General features: G+C 43.1%; 2 protein-coding genes across 13 annotated transcripts in view; one reads left to right on the top strand and one right to left on the bottom strand.

Moving 5' to 3' along the window:
- Positions 1-17,478, bottom strand: part of SDCCAG8 (serologically defined colon cancer antigen 8) — a 253,258-nt gene extending 235,780 nt beyond the window's left edge. For 2 of the 3 annotated variants that reach the window (XM_029934840.1, XM_029934842.1), the window contains exons 1-4: positions 16,692-17,478; positions 6,893-7,045; positions 6,225-6,310; positions 3,147-3,260 (exon numbers count right to left, since the gene is read on the bottom strand). In XM_029934840.1, coding sequence (XP_029790700.1) covers positions 3,147-3,260; positions 6,225-6,310; positions 6,893-7,045; positions 16,692-16,938 — 600 coding nt within the window. In that variant the 5' untranslated portion in view covers positions 16,939-17,478. The remainder of the gene's footprint in view (positions 1-3,146; positions 3,261-6,224; positions 6,311-6,892; positions 7,046-16,691) is intronic. The other variant, XM_029934841.1, reaches the window with a different exon arrangement.
- A 64-nt stretch (positions 17,479-17,542) lies between these two features.
- The window catches only part of CEP170 (centrosomal protein 170), a 127,983-nt gene continuing 127,447 nt past the window's right edge, over positions 17,543-18,078 (top strand). For all 10 annotated transcript variants that reach the window (XM_029934835.1, XM_029934839.1, XM_029934833.1 and 7 more), the window contains exon 1: positions 17,543-17,868. The gene's annotated coding sequence lies outside the window, so the exon portion shown is untranslated. The remainder of the gene's footprint in view (positions 17,869-18,078) is intronic.

Raw genomic sequence — 18,078 nt, 5'->3', positions numbered from 1 at the left:
ATGAAAGATCTATACTCTGAAAACTATAAGACACTGATGAAAGAAACTGAAAAAGATACAAATAGAAAAGCTATACCATGCTCAGGCACTGGAAGAATAAATATTATTAAAATGTCCACATTGCCTAAAGCAATCTAAATATTAAATGCAATCTCTATCAAAATACTAATAGCATTTTCCCACAGAACTAGAATAAATAATCCCAACATTTGTACAGAACCACAAAACACCCAAATAGACAAAGTAATCTTGAGAAAGAACAAAGCTGGCGATATCACAATCTTAGATTTGAAGAAGTTGTACAAACTATAGCAATCAAAACAGTATGGTACTGGCATAAAAATCGACACATAAAACAATGGATCAGAATAGGGAGCCCAGAAATAAACATATCTATATGGTCAGCTAATCTATGACAAAGGAGGCAAGAATATACAACAGGGAAATGACAGTCTTGTCAATAAATGGTGTTAGAAAGACTGGACAGCTGCATGTAAAAAAATGAAACTGGACCACATTCCTGCATCATACACAAAAATGAACTCAAAATTGATTAAATACCTGAATATGAGACCTTAACCCATAAAACTTCTAAAGAAGAAAACATAGGCACTTATCTCTTGTATTAGCAACACGTTTATGGATGTCTCCTCAGACAAGGAAACATAAGCAAAAATAAACTATTGGAACTATACCAAAATAAAAAGGTTTTGCACAGCAAAGGAAACCACCAACAAAACAAAAAGGAAACCTAGTGAATAGGAGAAGAGATGTGCAATTGATACATCTGATAAGTGGTAAATATCCAAAAATGAAGAACTTACACTACTCAACATCAAATAAATAATCTGATTTAAAAACAGGAAGAGGACCTGAATAGATATTTCTCCAAAGAAGACATTCAGATGGCCAACAGACACATGAAACAATGCTCCACATCACTAATCATTAGGGGGAAAGAAATCAAAACCACAGTGAGATATCACCTCACACTCATCAGAATGGCTAGCATCAAAAAGACAAGAATTAACAAGTGTTGATGAGGATATGGAAAAAGGGGAGCCCTCATGCACTATTGGTGGGAATGTAATTTGGTGCAGTCACTGTGGAAGACAATATGGACATTCCTCAAAAAAGAAAAAATTAGAAAAACCCTATGATCCAGTAATTCCACTGCTGGGTATTTACCCCACAAACTGACACAAATCCAAAAACATATATGAACCTCTCTGCTTACTGCAGCAATATTTACAAGAAGAAACCAAGGGCACTGATATATGAATGGATAAAGAAGACCTGCGGGGTATGTGTGTGTGTGTGTGTGTGTGTGTGTGTGTGTGTGTGTGTGGTGTGTACATATATATGTATGTATACATACATATATATGGAATAGAATGTTACTCAGCCATAAAAAAGAATGAGATCTTACATTTGTGACAACATGGAAGGACCTAGACAGTATCATGCTAAGTGAAATAACTCCTACAGAGGAAGACAAATACCATATGATTTCACTTATACATGGAATCTAAAAAACAAAATAAAGGAACAAACAATCTCTTAAATACAGAGAGATGGTTGTCAGAGGACAGGTGGGTAAGGAGATGAGTGAAATAGATAAAGGGAATTCAGAAGTACAAACTTCCAGTTATAAAATTAAGAAGTCACAGATATGAAAAGTACAGCACAAGGCACACAGTCAATAATATTATAATAACATTTTACTGTGACCGATGGTCTCTATACTGATTGTGGTGAGCACTGAGTAGTATATGAAATTGTTCAATCAATATGTTGTAAGCCTGAAAATAATATAATATGTCAATTATACTTTAATAACAATAAAAACAAATGTGTATGCTTTCATCCTGTTACTCTGCTTTATGTTAATTTAATTATAAGTCCCAGTTGAAAACTCTAAGAGGGTAGAGATGAAGTTTTATCTCCGCTACAACATTTTTTAAGTTTTACTCACAGCATCTTAGGAATCTACAGGAGCTTGTTAATGGAATAAGTCCTAGGATATGATTTCAGTCTTTCTGGTAATCCAAGAATACTTGTGCGAGTATGACTGTATCCTCCAAGAACAAAGAGAAAGTGATCTGCTAAGATCAGGAATGTTTTTGTAAAGTCAAGACAATGAAATGTTTAAAGGCTTCTGAAGTCACATATCAACTTGCACCTTGGAGGAGTAACCAGAATATAAAAATATAGTACATGAGGGGTGCCTGGGTGGCTCAATCGGTTACGCATCTGACTCTTGATTTCAGCTCAGGCTATGATCTCATGGTGTGTGAGATCATGTCCCGCACCAGACTCTGCACTGACAGCATGGAGCCTGCTGCTGCTTGGGATTCTCCCTCTCTTTCTCTTTCTTTCCTTCTCTTTCTTTCTTTCTCTCTCTCTCTCTCTCTCTCCTCTCTCTCTGCCTCTCCCCAGTGCTGGTGAACTCTCTCTCAAAGTAACTAAGTAAATACGCATTTAAAAAATATATAATACAAGATGCATTAATAATGAATAAAAAAGAAAGGAAAACTAAAACGCTTACCTAGTTTGGAGAGGCAGGAAGACTCCAATGGCATTAATGATATTACTAAACTGCATACAGTTGAGCAATAGAACCCTCTGGCGTTACAAGCCAGAGTGGACACATCTGGTTTCTCGATCATTGCTATCAGTACGACTGGAGCCATCCTTATCCAAAACTAAGGGAAGACCCTTTGCCCTGACAATGGGATAGACTTAGTCTAGCAGTTTAGAGTCAGTCCCTGCTTCTGTAGGTTGATAAGCAGGTTGACAAGTGTGGGAGAATGACCAATTGTACTGTCCCAAAGCATGTAACATCAGCTGGGCTAAAGAACATGGGGTGAAAAGCAAAAACTCTGAAACATGAGGGCATATTATCAAAATATCAGACACAGTTATGGGCTACTGGGAAATTAAGCAATCAGAAATGGCATGGTCAGGGGTATCATTCCCAGGCTTGGAAAGCCCCTCTAACCCATCAGGCTCCTCAATCATGTAAGGGTCATGGTTGTCAATGTATGACAATATATATGAAGACTAATAATAGCAAATGTTCACATAAGGTATCACTAATATAAACTGTAACGTAGTTACAATTAAATTTTTTATGAGAAACTTACCTTGCAGAACTTGACTTCTGCCTCTAAATGATGAATGTACTGAGACTGGTCATTGATGATCGGAACCAGATTGTGGATAGTAGGCATGTTGGCTTCCTCTTCTTCTGACACCCTCTAAGGCAAGAAACGGAAACAAAAATGAAGCATGTTTGGATTTAGCAGAGAATCAGGTAACACCACCATCATATTCAGTTGAGTACTGATGGCATAGAAACATCGAGGAGATCACAATGTAGCCCATCGTGTTTATTTCTCTATCCTATACATTTCATAGACAAGTAAGATTCTAGGATACAAATATCATGTTTTAAAGATGGACAGTGAAAGTGGTTATAAAAAGTCTGTGGCAAATAGAAGAATGCTGGACTAGTCTAATTGGCTTGGGACCAACTGCCCAGTGGAGCCATCTGGAAATGGGACAGTCCATTCAGTAATGCTGAGATCAAAGGACCCCGCCCTGCAAGAACGCAGCTGCCTAAAACTGAACAGTGGCCTGGAGAAGCGGTTCTGTAGACAAATGTTTGCCCCCAGGTGTGTCCACGAGGTAAAATTCTATCGTCAAAGGTGTACATTAGCCACATGTGGCTTCTGAGTTTTGACTCAAGGCAACTGGAGACCCTATTGGTCTGGGGTACAGAGCATCCAAGACTAGAGCACTAAAGCAGACACAAGAAAACTAAGAACTCCCTTGCACCGGGAGTCCAGGGAAGAAACTTTGGGAAAAGTGTCAACTTGCGTACTCCTGCAGCATTCCTGAATTGCCTTTAGTATCATATACATCCTACTTTCTCCTAAAATGATTGTAAAATGGTTTCTAGAATCACTTGTCATTGCATGATGTTTTGTAAAGAAAAGAGGAAATCAGGAAGGGAAAATGAGCATCAATCAGTTAGATGACCCCAGAGAAAGCTTGAGATGAGACACTATCACTGTTTCTTAGCCTGGTGGAAATTCCTGCCGACAGTGAAGTACCAGGTCTCCTGGCAGAATAATTAAGTAGAATTTTGCTTCTTGGAACATTTGAGAAATTTAAAAATCAAAGTAACTTTTAATTAAATGGATTATCTGTGGTGAATAGAAAGCAATTAATTATAAGAAATTTACATTAATAGAAATGGGTCCAGAACATGGCAAATAAGAATTAAATATCACTGTGGGTACATAAAGGCCAGGCAGTCTGTGCAAAAACAAAACAAAACAAAACAAACAAACAAAAAACACAAGCTAATACTTGGAAAATAAAATCACCTGTATATATTTTAAAGGGCTTATTATAGTCTGGATATATACTTTTCAAAAATATAAGTCATAATATACATCCCAACAGTGCCTCGATTTCAGTCAATAGAGCCCCATATTTCTGGTAGGGCATACAGGCTACGAGAGTGCATTACAGGCACCTGGGTGGCTCAGCACAGTAGGTTAAACGACCAACTCCTGAGTTTGGCTCAGGTCATGATCTCAGGGTGTTGTGTTAGAACTCCCCACTGGGGTCTGCACTGACCTTAAGGAGCCTACTTGGGATTCTCCCTCTTTCTCTGTCCCTATCCCCACTTGCACTCAGTCTCTCTAAAAATAAAGAAATAAACTTTACAAATAAAAGTGGATCTAAACCTTCAAAAGCTGATTATGACTGTGGCTGTAATTCTTCCATGTAGGCTGTATATGCTCCAAGTCTAAGCCGCATCCTTCCCCGCGGCTCCATGTGCGCACACCTGCGTGTTCCTAGTGTACCTGCTGCATGTACTGCCCCGTGTGTGCTCTCGGAGTCTAAGCCGCATCCTTCCCCACGGCTCCATGCGCGCACACCTGCGTGTTCCTAGTGTACCTGCTGCATGTACTGCCCCGTGTGTGCTCCAAGTCTAAGCCGCATCCTTCCCCGGCTCCGTGCGCACATACCTGCGGGTTCCTAGTGTACATGCTGCACTTACTATACACCATGAGGCTCCCCCCACCCTCCAGATTCAATGGTTCTGTGATACCCCAGCTATTTTGTAGCTTTACAATGCTGATCAGCGTTTCTGAGCATTCAACAGACGCAGCAATTTCATCTACTAGACTTAAAAGTACTCTACCTCGTCTGCTTAAGAGCATTCTAGAAGCTAGGTGGCTACAGTAATACATTCAATGAATGGTGAAATGCTGTATTAAAATTATAACAGATAGCCATAAATATTGAATAGGCATATGTAGTATATTTCCCCAAGGTGGGCATTAAGCATGAAGGTATGTGTCAGGCTGGAAGGAAGTGTTAATACAGGGGTGTGGTGATGACATCTCGTGAGTAGATGAGAGTGACATGTCTCCCTGGCTTCTAGCATATAGCCTTGGTATCCGACTGTCACACGCTGAAGCGCAAGATAGTTACTGCTACTTACATGTTCTGTGTCACACTTCACAGCTTTATAAAGAATTTTTAGTATATACTCTTATCATACTGTTACAGAAACCCTGTGAGGCACAATATCCTTCTAGAAAGTACATGATAGGCCTTAGACAGACCTAAGATAGGCTGTTATTTTGGCCATTTAAATCTGGCCAAATCCTCTCCTTCCCTCACATCTATCCCAGGCTTTAGCATATCCTACTGCCTCAATCAAGAATAAGTCACTGTGCCAAAGCAATCTCATTATAAAACAACTTCAGACAAAATCAGAGTATAGCTTCTCATTTTGTGCAATTTTATAACCATGTATCTTAAAATGCAGAATAAGATTACATACTTTGGCTTTGACATTCAAAATAAACAAATATCACAAAGGACAACTAGAAATATAAATAAGTAAATTCTAAAAATGATAGGCTATCAATGAGACCCCATAAAAAATGGCTATTCTTTTCCATATATTGTTCCTTTTTTATATTTGCTAACAGTTGCAAAGTAAATTCTCCAAGCTGTTTTCCTCACTTACATTTTTCAAGCACACAATAGATTTAAAACTGAGGATTCCCTCTGCCTCTTCTTCAGCCAAACTAATCAGAGGAAAGATCATTCCTTTCAATGCTTTAACTTTTAGAATGTCCTGCTCAGAATCTGAGAGCCAAGTCTCCTGTCAGGTTGCAAGTGCTGATACTTACCAGAGGGGACACTTTTCGCCTTCTTAATGGAGACACCTCACTTTCCTTAGTTGCTTGTTGGCTCAACAAAGCTTTGAGCTGATTAACTGGAGGGCAAGCACAATGGTTTCATTAGTCTGACTGCAGGTCGTGTCTTATCATTACCCAACTGGGCTTCCCCCCATCTAACTGGGCGGCTGTGGGGAGGACAGAGAAGTGAGCCTGGAGACAGAGCTGGGAGCCTTGTAAGAAAATGTTGCTAAGACACAGAGGATTTGGAACTTCATCCTACAGACATCTTGAAAGCAAAGGAAAAATATTAAGAAGCGCCTGGGTGGCTCAAGCACACGTCCAACTTCGGCTCAGGTCATGATCTCACAGTTTGTGAGTTCAAGCTCTGTGTCTGGCTCTGTCCTGACAGCTCAGAGCCTGGAGCCGCTTCCAATTCTATGTGTTTGTCTGTCTCTCCCACTCTCTCTCTCTGCTCCTCCCCCACTCATACTCTGCCTCTCTCAAAAATAAATACACATTAACAAAATACTAAGTATGAGGATTATAGTAGCTGATTTGCATCTGAGGAAGAAAACCCTAGCAGTAGAGCAGAGGGTGGACTGGAGTCCTTACTGTACGGGGTTTAAAATACTCGCAATGCATCATTCAGACCAGAGCTGCTATCCATTCACACTCACCAGCATGGCTGTGTCGCAGTTCATGCCAGGTGGTCCTGGCGTCCTCACTTTCCACACTGGGACTAAAAGTAGGATCCCCAGCATCTTCTCCAACGGTGCCATCACCTTCTCTCAGGGCACACTTCAGCTGGTGAATGCTTCTATTAGCACGTTCTGCAACAACAGTGTGGGGTAGAATCAGGGCCTGTGAAGTCTGGACACCATCAGGCACACTTAACTCAAAAAGGCAGTTTCTAAAGGAGAAACAATTGTTTGTCATTCTTCATGGAAAAAAACAGAGTTTTGTTTCTAGCCTGCTGAGTACAGTGCTATTGGAAGAGATGGATGAAGTTCATGGGCCAGAGGTCAGACCTGATGACCCCTAAGGTCCCTGACATCTCGGCGGTGGACATTCACTAAGTATAGCTTTACTTCCAAGGAGGACAAGATGGGAGAGCTCCTCCCCAGCCTCCAAGCACTAACCCCACCTCAGAAAGTGCTGCTGCTCCCCTCTTTGAGACACTGGGGTAGGTGGGCGGGACCAGCAAGGGGGACTCCACACCAAGTTCCAGCCCAGGGAAGCCTAGATGCCTCTGTGAGCCAGATGTACCTCCCCAACCAGAGACAGTTGACTACCTGGCCAAGTTCTGGTCAAGGCGGGAATAGGTGATGCGCTCACAGTACCAGCCTCTGCAGTACAGTCCTTCTTCTGTCCTGCTCGCTGACTATGTACTTGTAGAAAGTCTTGGTTAGTGAACCTCAACACCCCTAGAATTGGAGCTTAAACTCATTAGCACATACTTAACATCACAGTCTAAAATAAAGTAGCTAAAGGCATATTACTGTAGTAGTTCATCTCTGCAAATAGCCCCCCCAAAATCTAGCCTCGTGCCTTGTCCCTTTCCAGGATGAAACTGGGTAAGTCAGTGACTTGCACTCACCAGCAGAATGCAGAAGTCACACCATGCCAGATCAGGCTTCATTTTTGAAATGTGCGGTAGATTCTGCTTTCTCCCTCTTGGAACCCGTAAGCCACTACGTAGGAAGTCTGCCTGCCCTGATGGAGACATTGCAGAGAGACCATGGGGAAAGGAGACGCTCTGCAACTATACAGGGAAGGAGAGTAGCCGGGCCCTGCTGACCCCAGTGGGGCCTCTAAATGACTCCAGCCCCAGAGTCCATGTAACTGTGAAAGCGTGAAAGAGACCGGACGAAACACCCGGCTGAGTCCAGTCAACCCACAGATCTGAGAGAAACCCAAGTGCCTCCCGTCATTGCTGCCCGCCACCAGGCCTCACGGGGGTCTGCTACACAGCAACAGATAATTAAAATAATTGCCCAGTGAAATACCCAAAACCACTGTCAGCAAAGGAGACAAGTCTTACATTAAAAACAGACCTATATTAATGACACTAGTGATGGCATTACTAATAATTCTATCCTACTTTATGGATATTTTTACAGCAGAAAAACTGGAGACACAGGCAACCCATTAGCAATTTCACTAATTAAGTTCCATGTATCTTTTCCATTTAAACTTGTTGTTTCTGCTAATCTCTTATGATTCAGTTCACTGTTCCAAGCAAGAAAACTTCAGCTCTAGCAAAAAACATTCCTTGTACGTTAGAGCTGGGACCCAGATTTCCATCACCATTCTCAAATTTTGACATCTATAATTGAAAGTTATTTTCTAATTCACTCATTGATTCACCAAAAATCTACATGTATCTAACATGAAAATGTATGTTAGAAAAGGATGTATTCCCACGCAAACTCACCAACATCTATTATCTATTCAGATGGATTCCATCTAAACAATCCTCCAGCTCTTCGGAGGAGAGGCCTCGTTGGCTCAGTCAGTTAAGCATCCAACTCGATTTTAGCTCAGGTCATGATCTCCCACTTTTTGAGCATGGAGCACACTTGAAACTCTCTCCCTCTCTCTGTCCCTCCCCTACTCATGCTCACTCACACATTCTCTCTCTCTCTCTCTCTCTCTCTCTCTCTCTCTCTCTCTCTCTCTTTCTCTCTCTCTCAAAAATAAACAAATAAACTTAAAAAAAAAAACACTTAACTACATTAAAAAAACAAAACAGATCCTTGGAAGAGATGGTAACTTTCCTAAGAAGGAGCAACTCCTAACAATGATGGCCAATGACATTCTTACTCCTCTGATCTAGGCTCTTCTTTGACAACTTAGATCTGTTTCTCCTTGTGGCCTCAGCAGAAATGCTCCTAATCTCTGTCACCTAGATGGGAGTGATACCCTAAGAGAGCAACAAAACAACTGTATTTACATTACCAGCCATGGATGAAAATATATTTACAAATATATATTCTACAGGACCTTGAAAAACAGATTTTATTTTCTCCAAGCTCTTTAATTTGAAAGTTTAGAACAGAAAAAGTAACTGTAACTTAAGAGAAAAAATATATACTCTGTGTTACAAAATATCTAAGCCGTGCTTCTCTTAGAGGAACTCAGTGTAGTTCTTGATTAAACTAAAGAAAATAGGTCTTTCAGGTCAGGGTTCAACAATGAAATTTTATTATTAACTACACAAGAGACTCCACTGCATTTATCTCTACATTTCTTTCCACATACCAATCCTATTTCTGCAGAGACCTTTATCTGACAGGCCTTTGGTGCTAAATACTAACCAAGGCTGGCTTCCTCTTACTCATCATGAGTTTAAGAAAAGCCCAGATAAGACACATTCCTAGTTTTAGCAAAATAAGACATAGCAATAGTTTCCCCATAACTTAGGATTTTCTAAAGAGATTTGTTAATGGAAAAGGAAAACCAAAGTGTTACATGAGAAGAAATTTAGTTCACAGAGCTTTAGATTTACACATGTAAATCTACGTATAAAGCACTTATCTTTACTGCACCCATTAGAAGGAAGACAGAGGGTCTGACTAACATTATAAGTATGCTCTGTACGGGGCATGTGAGTAGCTCAGTCAGTTAAGCATTTGACTCTCGATTTCAGCTCAGGTCATGATCCCAGGGTCATGGGATTGAGCCTCACGTTGGGCTCTGTGCTGAGCGTGGAACTTGCTTAAGATTCTCTCTTCTTCTCTCTCTGTCCCACCTCTACCCTTCTGTGGAGCTATGAAATGATTTCACTTCTAAGATAAAGAATAATTATTTATTTATACATAATTTGAATAAAATTAATAAGCTATATTAGGAAAAAGAAAGAAATCTGGAAACATTTTACAGTTGAAATTCTATACGCAGCGTTCTTTCATCAGATTTCAATGACAGCAGAGTTTCATGAGCCCTTTTAATCACTTCCCCAATACTCAACTTTAATCTTTTGGAATTTATAACATTCAGAGACTATGTGTTAAAATTACACTATAAAAATAGTTATTATGTAAAATAGGGAGATACTGAAGCCAACAACTATCCTGAAGAAAAGTGTTCCAAGACATGGTTTTTCTGTTGTGCTTTGTTTTTGTTTGTTTTTTGTTTTGCAGTCACTGACTTCAGTTACTAGGACCAGAGAGGGAGAGAAGGAATTTGCAAGAACTGCACCCTAAAACTAAAACTAAGAAGGTGGTATTTTAAAAGTCATTTCAATACTACATTTCAAAACATGTGAAATGTGCTTCAATATATACATGGCAATAATAACTACACTCTGTAACGAGCCGCATTCATCCCGGGGAATAAAAGCCCCACAGCCCTCATAAGGAGCACCACTGCCCTGATGTAGTGGTCTGCTGCACACTGGGGCAGTTAAACAGGAGGCCCCAGTTGGCACGTCCTGTCCCTCTGCTACCGGGCACAACTTCTGTCTGAGAGACTCTTTCCTCTTCTCTCCAGAGAGGACAGTAAGAATATTTCATGCTGCATCCTGATTTCAACACACCAGCCATTCATTGAAAATAAACTTAATAGTGTTGTATGAAAATAAACTTAATTATGAAGACAAACACAAACAAGACCTCTGAGTCCTAAGGAGTCACGTGGACATAAAGTTAAGTAAATACTATTTCTGGGGGTGCACTGTCCAAACATCAAACCGTACAAGGGGCCCCGAGAGTGAATGCACTGCTGTCGGCCAATTTTGGTCTGTCTTCCTCATTCCGGTAATCCAGTTCCGTCCTGGCTCACCATTGGGCCTCTCTTCACTGAGGAGTTTTTGAACAAGAGACAAAGGAGTCCCAGGCTAGGAAGGATCATCACTTATAGACCCACTGTGAATTATTAATGTCTACCTTCTCCAACTGCACAGGGAGCTGTGAACGAGAAGTACCCTGGGGACAGGGAGGGGGAACCGCACCCTGGGCAGTGCCCAGCTGTTCCTCAGAAACCATGCCACGGACTAGAGCTCCCTGGCCGAGCCTCGAGCTACACTGCACTGCTCAGAACAAGCTAAGACCAGGGCAGACAAGCGAGATAAGATACACGTGTCTGTCCACCCTTGAATGGGCCTCAGCTAGTTCAGAAGACTGAGGTCCCTGTTCACCTGGGGACTGCCAGACAGGGCAACCAAGATAAAGACAGCATCATCCAAAGTCAGGCGAAGCCAACTCTGGAAATGGCAGTTATGATAGTGAAAGGGATTAAAAGAAGTATGTGGAAACTATAAGATCTAAAAGAAAATACGGTCATAAAAGAAAAGCCTCTGATAGCCGAAAAATGCACTGAAGCGGTTGGCGCCAGGAGTGAAAGATAATCTGAACAAGAATGTTGACATCTTAAGAAAGCAGTGTCTGGAAGATCATTAAGGATGTGTGGATGCTGGCAAATCATGGAGACCAGCTGTCTCCACCATTAGGGATGCAGCGGGCATGACTTGGGGCACCCCTGAGCAGATTCACACACCTGCCACATCATGCTCCACTGATAAAGAAGTCCTCCTAGCCAGACTGGCAGGCTGTACAGCTAGTACAGTCTGTATCCTTGATTGTAATTACTCTCAGGGATGGTTCTTCGGGTGCCTGGGCAGCTCCGGCGGTTAAGCATCCGGCTTCAGCTCAGGTCATGATCTTACAGTTCATGAGTTAGAGCCCTGCATCGGGCTCTGTGCTGACAGTTCAGAGCCTGGAGCCTGTCTTCAGATTCTATGTCTCTCTCTCTCTCTGTCCCTTTCCTACTCTCACTCTCTCTCTCTTAAAAATAAGCATTAAAAAAAAATTTTTTTTAAAAGAATGATTCTTGAAGAACAAAGGCTAAGAGCAAGGCCTTGCTACTCCAAGCTTACAGTTCCTCAACCTGGCACTACTGAAATCTGCACCTGATAATTCTCTGTTGTGAGAAGCTGTATTGTTCGTGCTTAGCGGCATCCCTGGCCTCTACCCACTATCTGCCAGTCGAAATCAACCCAAAACCACCACCAGCTTTGACAACCAAAAATGTTCCCATCCATTACTGAATGTCCCCTGGGTGGAAAAAATCACTCCTGGTTGAGAACCACCGGGTTAGAGCAATAAACCAGGATAGCCAGTGTTCAGATCCGAAGAGAGACTTCCCACACTATGACACTAACTGTAGTCACCGCTTAGTGAAAAATGGGCAGGACAGCGAGCGACTGAGCCACAATAGAGGCAGTGGACAGCACATAACCCACGACCATCACAGCCACGACGGGGCACTCCCACTCCGAGTGTCAGGGGAAAGTGTTGTATCTACTCTGAGAACTTGAAATTCATATTTAGCTTCATATTGTTTCAAGGCTTAACACGTAAAGCAATACTTACACCTCAAAGCCATTTTTCAGAGCCGCCTTGGGTGATCATTCCTGTGAAATCCTAGTGGGCTTTGATGAACCCCCACCCCCATCTCATCAAGGCTGCTTTGGCAAGTGCACAAGTGCATTTCAAGCTACTTTCTACTTTTTGACCTCGAGGGGACTATCACTAAGTGACAAGGAAGAAAACCTTAACACACACTGGGGAAGTGATCAGAGCCTACGTGTGTAAACATCTCAAGAGAAAATATAATTATCCTCAGTTTCTCAATAGTTTGAGAGTAACTTAATCTCTTTTTCTGCCCAAGAACGTGTGAAAATGCCCTTGTAATTTCACAACACTGAGCACTGTTTTGGTGCTAGATAATTCCAGGGATGACTCTTTACAGGTTTTTATCGGCTTTTCTTTTCTGGCTGCTAAGTCTCGTCTTTTGCCCATTTTATCTCATCAGTAGTAGAGAAGGAAAAATGGAATCCTACTAGCTTTTGTTAGTAGAAGAAATGGTCATAAAAGTTAAAAGTACTACGAAAAGCCCTTAGAGCATATAAAACAAACAAATGAATACATTTAATTTAAATTTTGTCAGCCAAAAAAATAAATTCAAATGTTTACAAATTTCATCTGCATTACCAATCTTTACTTATTAATAGCCAAACCATTCCATCCCTCTAATTTTCAGAAAAGAGAGGTGTTTCAGGCTGCACTGAAATACCAAAATAATTTTCCCATTTCGTAACGAGTGCTTCCAGGGGCTTTATCACATTGCTGCCCGTCTTGGGCTCAAGGAGGCTGACAGTAAAACAAACAAATAAGCAATCACTAGCTGTGGAGAGAGAGAGTGAGAGAGCACATAAATAGCATACATGGCAAAGAATATAAAAATATTCAGAAAACAGTTAAGAGAAGCAAAAACAAAAAGAAGAAATACAAGTTTTATGAGTAAAACTGAGAAAAGGAAGAACTTAAGTTCCACACATGTTTTCTTAGGTTTGTGCAAGGTCCAGATGATATCATTGCTGGCTCATTCAGTGACCAAAGCATTGGCAAGTTAAGATTAACACAGGCCTTCTACAGATGTGAGCCCTTCCCTGGAAGGAAAAAAAGAAACACTTTGTAGGATCTGGGGAGATGTGCCAATCATACATATAAGTAAAACATAGAATATCAACAATATCTTCGGTTTTCTCAAACAAGATCAATTTACATGGGAAAGAATCACCTCCCCTCTAAAATTACTATTTTCTTCATATAGACAACCTCTCATGTTCTATGAACCCAGTTCCACTCCTGCCTCTTATTAAAAAAAAAGTTTTAAACATTTATTTATTATTGAGAAATAGAGAGACAGAGAGAGAGAGAACAGGGGAGGAGCAGAGGAGAGAGGGAGACACAGAATCCGAAGCAGGCTCCAGGTTCTGAGATGTCAGCACAGAGCCTGACATGGGGCTCGAACCCACAAACTACGAGATCATGACCTGAGCCGAAGTCAGGCACTCAACTGACTGAGCCACCCAGGTGCCCCAACTCTCATTTTTATAAGAGACACATAACCTTTTATCATGCACATGGGTCCAATAAGTGTGGAGGAAAGGGTCCTTAGAAACCCCAGGGCCCCAGAGAAGTGCCTGGAAGAGGAGCCAGGCTCTCAGGTGCAGTTTGCTTCGCCAGCACAGTGTGGGACAAAGGAGAAGAAAAGGAGAGAAACTCGAATGTTCTTAGAAAAAGCATGAGCTGCCCAATTTGGCTATAAGCCTCACCATTCCCTTGTGTCTTCCACAGATGCCATCACACATTTTTTCACCTGCTTGGGTCCCAAAGGCATTGATTCTGCCACCTCGTCCAAATGATTCACTTTACAGATGAGGAAACAAGAATGCAAAAAGTTTACTGACTTGCCTCGGGTGACACTGATAGTTATAGGCAAAACCATGGGATGATTTCAGTGACTCAGCTCCTGGTTCCACATTCTCTCTGACTCCGTCATACTCATGAGATTTAGTCTAGAGCCCTGAATGCCAACAGGTTGAAAGAAAATGAGAAGCCAGTATGCAAAATGTATGTAAAATGATACATTCTTGTCACAGTTCAACTTTATCACTTTACGGTCACCTGACCAAAGGTGGTCAGGACGGAGCTGAGGAGGTGAGTCATGTACACAGTGCTGTTGATACAAGTGTACTCACATCTAACACTGCAGCCAGGGACCAGACACGATTCTGTTATTAAGGATGGACACTGCTTTTCTAACAAGTTCTCTCCTTCTTTCTATTACCATGGCCCTACCTTCAGGGCACAGGCCTTAAAACAGCCTGGATTCCTGTTAAACTCATTTTTCTGATGCTTTCTTGACGATATCCTAGTATTTTCTACCTTGTGGCTTTGTATAATGATGTCTCAGATTTAAATGAGAGGAAGGCTATATGCTACTCACCCCAGTTCCCTGGAAAATTCTCAGTCCTTCTGTAGGTCTTGAACGCTAAAGGGGATGAACACCTGAGCATACCACCAGTGACCTCCCAAGTCACTTCCACTTCTACAATAAGCTCAGTAATTCCCAGGGCACATGGGTATGCCCACTTTTCCCCACTCTGGAAACGTTCAGATCCCCTCCTATGAGGCAGTAATACTACAGATCCACAGGGCAGCGAGGCCTTCCAGTTGTTCTGTCAGAATGCTTACTCTGAAGGACAGTCCTAGTATTTTCTACCTTGTGGCTTTGTATAATGATGTCTCAGATTTAAATGAGAGGAAGGCTATATGCTACTCACCCCAGTTCCCTGGAAAATTCTCAGTCCTTCTGTAGGTCTTGAATGCTAAAGGGGATGAACACTAAATCTCCCCAAATTCTTGCGGTGGGGGCACAGACAGACAACTTGAAGGTGGGGATGCCCTTCACATCTGGGAAGCCTAAGGGAAAGGATGAAGGGAGTGTGGAGTCTGCAAACAGGCTCTCTCCTTCCGTGGCTGCTCTAAGATCAGAGGTCAAGGACAGGAAAAATCGTGTCTTTTCCCCCCGCACTAATCCAGAGGCTCCATGGGGACAGGGACTCTGTCTACTTTTTTATTGTATCCCCATCATCTAGTATGCCTTACACATAGTCGGCATTTTTAAATGACTCATTGTTCTAAATACTTTAAATAATTTTTTAAACCATTGGTCATGACCTAGAGTGTTAAGAAATGCAGAATAAATGGAATGCATTACATTCAGTAGAATATTCTTCAATGAAACTTTTACCTGCTTATGTCCTATTTCTTACTTATGTGTGGCTGAAAATCACTGCTTTCTATGGATTATTTCATTTGCTCCTCACAATATCCCTGTAGACAATCCCATAACCTCTACTTTAAAATAATGGAATTGAGGTTTCCAGATGGCATATATGATGTCCAAGATGACAGAGCTATCTACAAGTAAGAACATCAATCACTTCTATAAAGACTCACTCATACTAAGAAATCTGAATTAACTAAGCAAGGTCTCAGTAATAGTTAATTGTGACATGATTGATTAAAAAAAAAAAAAAACAATGGCTTTTAAGGCCGTCAATCCTGACTGAATTTAATATCTGGCTCAGCCACTAACCAGCCGTGTGGATTTTGGGCGAACTTAATCTCTTTGCACCTTGATTTCCCCATGTGTAAAAGAGGGGTATTCATTAAGTTGTTGAGTTTTAAATGACTTAATGTATGTTAATAGCCTAGACCACTAAATAGAAGCTGTTCTGATTAAAATAATGAGTATTTCCTTTTTCTTGGTTTGAAAACTCACATTCAACCCATTGCACTACTTTAAGAATGTGTAAAAAATGTGAAAAGCATGGGAACTGAGTAAGGGTGGAATAGAGCCACACACGAGGTTCTGCTGGACCTGGGGAGAAAGACGCTAAGTCAAACTCAGTTCAGGTAACCATGGGAATCAAGGAAGCAACACTGCTTAACCGTAAAAACAAACACAAACTATTTCATCTTCCCTCAAGGATCAACGTCCATCTTCTTCCTCAGTATCCTGGCGGGGGCCGATTCAAGGTGTTAGGAAATGCACCTGGGTCAGCTCCCGCCCAGCAGGGTCTGGTACCCAGGGGCTAGGGCGCAGAGGTTCGGGGCGACTCACCCCGGAGACTACGCTGATACTGCCCCAGAATCTCCTCCAGGGTAGAGTTCTCCGGGGACTTCGCCATGCACGGACTCGGGACCCAGAGATGGGAGTTACGTAGGGAAGTGTCCAATGTTGCTCCTCGGGTGACCAGAGGCCTTGGCGCCAGAGTAGCGCCCGCCGGCTTCCCGTCGCTGCTGTCATTGGGAAGTATGGAATCCCGGTCGGAGCTCGTCGGGGGCCCTTCCCACCCACTGGCCCTCATGATGGCCGTCGGGAGTTGTAGTCCTCAGGCCGCGGGCCGGCAGTCACGAGGCTCCTAAAAAGCCCTTCCAATTGAACTACTATTCCCAGAGATCATTGCGCTAACAAGCTTTGGCGGTTTGGCAGCCAGATCCGGTTGCCAAGAGACTGCTTGGAGGCTCCGCCCTTTTTCTGTAGCCCAACCTGGCTTAGTCTTGTCTTTATCCCATCCTGCTGTTTGGACCACCCAACCTACAGAAAGAGCTCACTGAAGGCCTTGACTCTTCTAAATTTGCTGGCTTGCAGTTGATCCTTGAAGTTTCTCAAGTACACAAATAAGAAGCTCTACACCCTTTCAGCCGCGACGTCTGCCAAAACGGCCAAATACATTCTCAAGATAAAGAAGCTTATGTCTTCGAAACAGCCTAGATTGTGAAGGCAGCTGACACTACAAATCCTAGCATGCCCCGCAACCCGACCTCCACTTGGAGTTGGCGCACTGCCCTCTGGGAACTGTAGTCATTTTTAGTTGCGGTCCCGGCTAACGCCAGGGTCCTCGTCATTGTTCAAGCTCGTCTTTGGAGTACGCCTGCGCAATAGGCAGCTGGAGCAGCCTTTGGGTGAGACCCTCCGCACAGCCCCTTTTCATTGTCTGGGTTTGGCGCCTGCGCAGTAGCAGATCGTTGAGACGGCCGGAGAAGATAGGGCCGGGCTCCTCGCCCTATCCAGGCGCCTGCGCATTAGGCGACCGCTCTCTGCCGTTACCGCTATGTGTGGGGCGTGTGTGGAATAACGTTATTGCCCAGCGGAGCTCAGGGCCGGGAGCTCGACCGCAGCGGCGACTACGACGACAGCGGCGACGACGACGGGGTGGGGACAGGACGGCGTGCGAGAGACTCACGGGACGCGACGCGCCCCGCCTCCCCCGTCCGGTCCCTCTCAGCGGTCAGGGGTAAGTGATGCGCTCAGCTGCTCGGCCGAGGCGCTGCCGCCGCCGCCGCTTCCCTACATCCTGCGGGGTTTGCAACGGGTGCTTGGGGCGCTGCCCGCGGCGGCCGGGGGTGCCGGGCCGGGCGGCGAAGGGGGCGCTTCCCGGCGGCTCCTTGCTGCGCCGCCACCCCTCCCCTCCCCCACCCTGGCCCCCGCCCCACCCGCCGGCGTC

This window comes from Suricata suricatta, chromosome 3, assembly GCF_006229205.1.
Source record: "Suricata suricatta isolate VVHF042 chromosome 3, meerkat_22Aug2017_6uvM2_HiC, whole genome shotgun sequence".
In the NCBI taxonomy this organism is placed as follows: domain Eukaryota; kingdom Metazoa; phylum Chordata; class Mammalia; order Carnivora; family Herpestidae; genus Suricata; species Suricata suricatta.
Note: the sequence above shows the minus strand (reverse complement) of the source record. Positions and strands in the feature narration are given on the sequence as shown.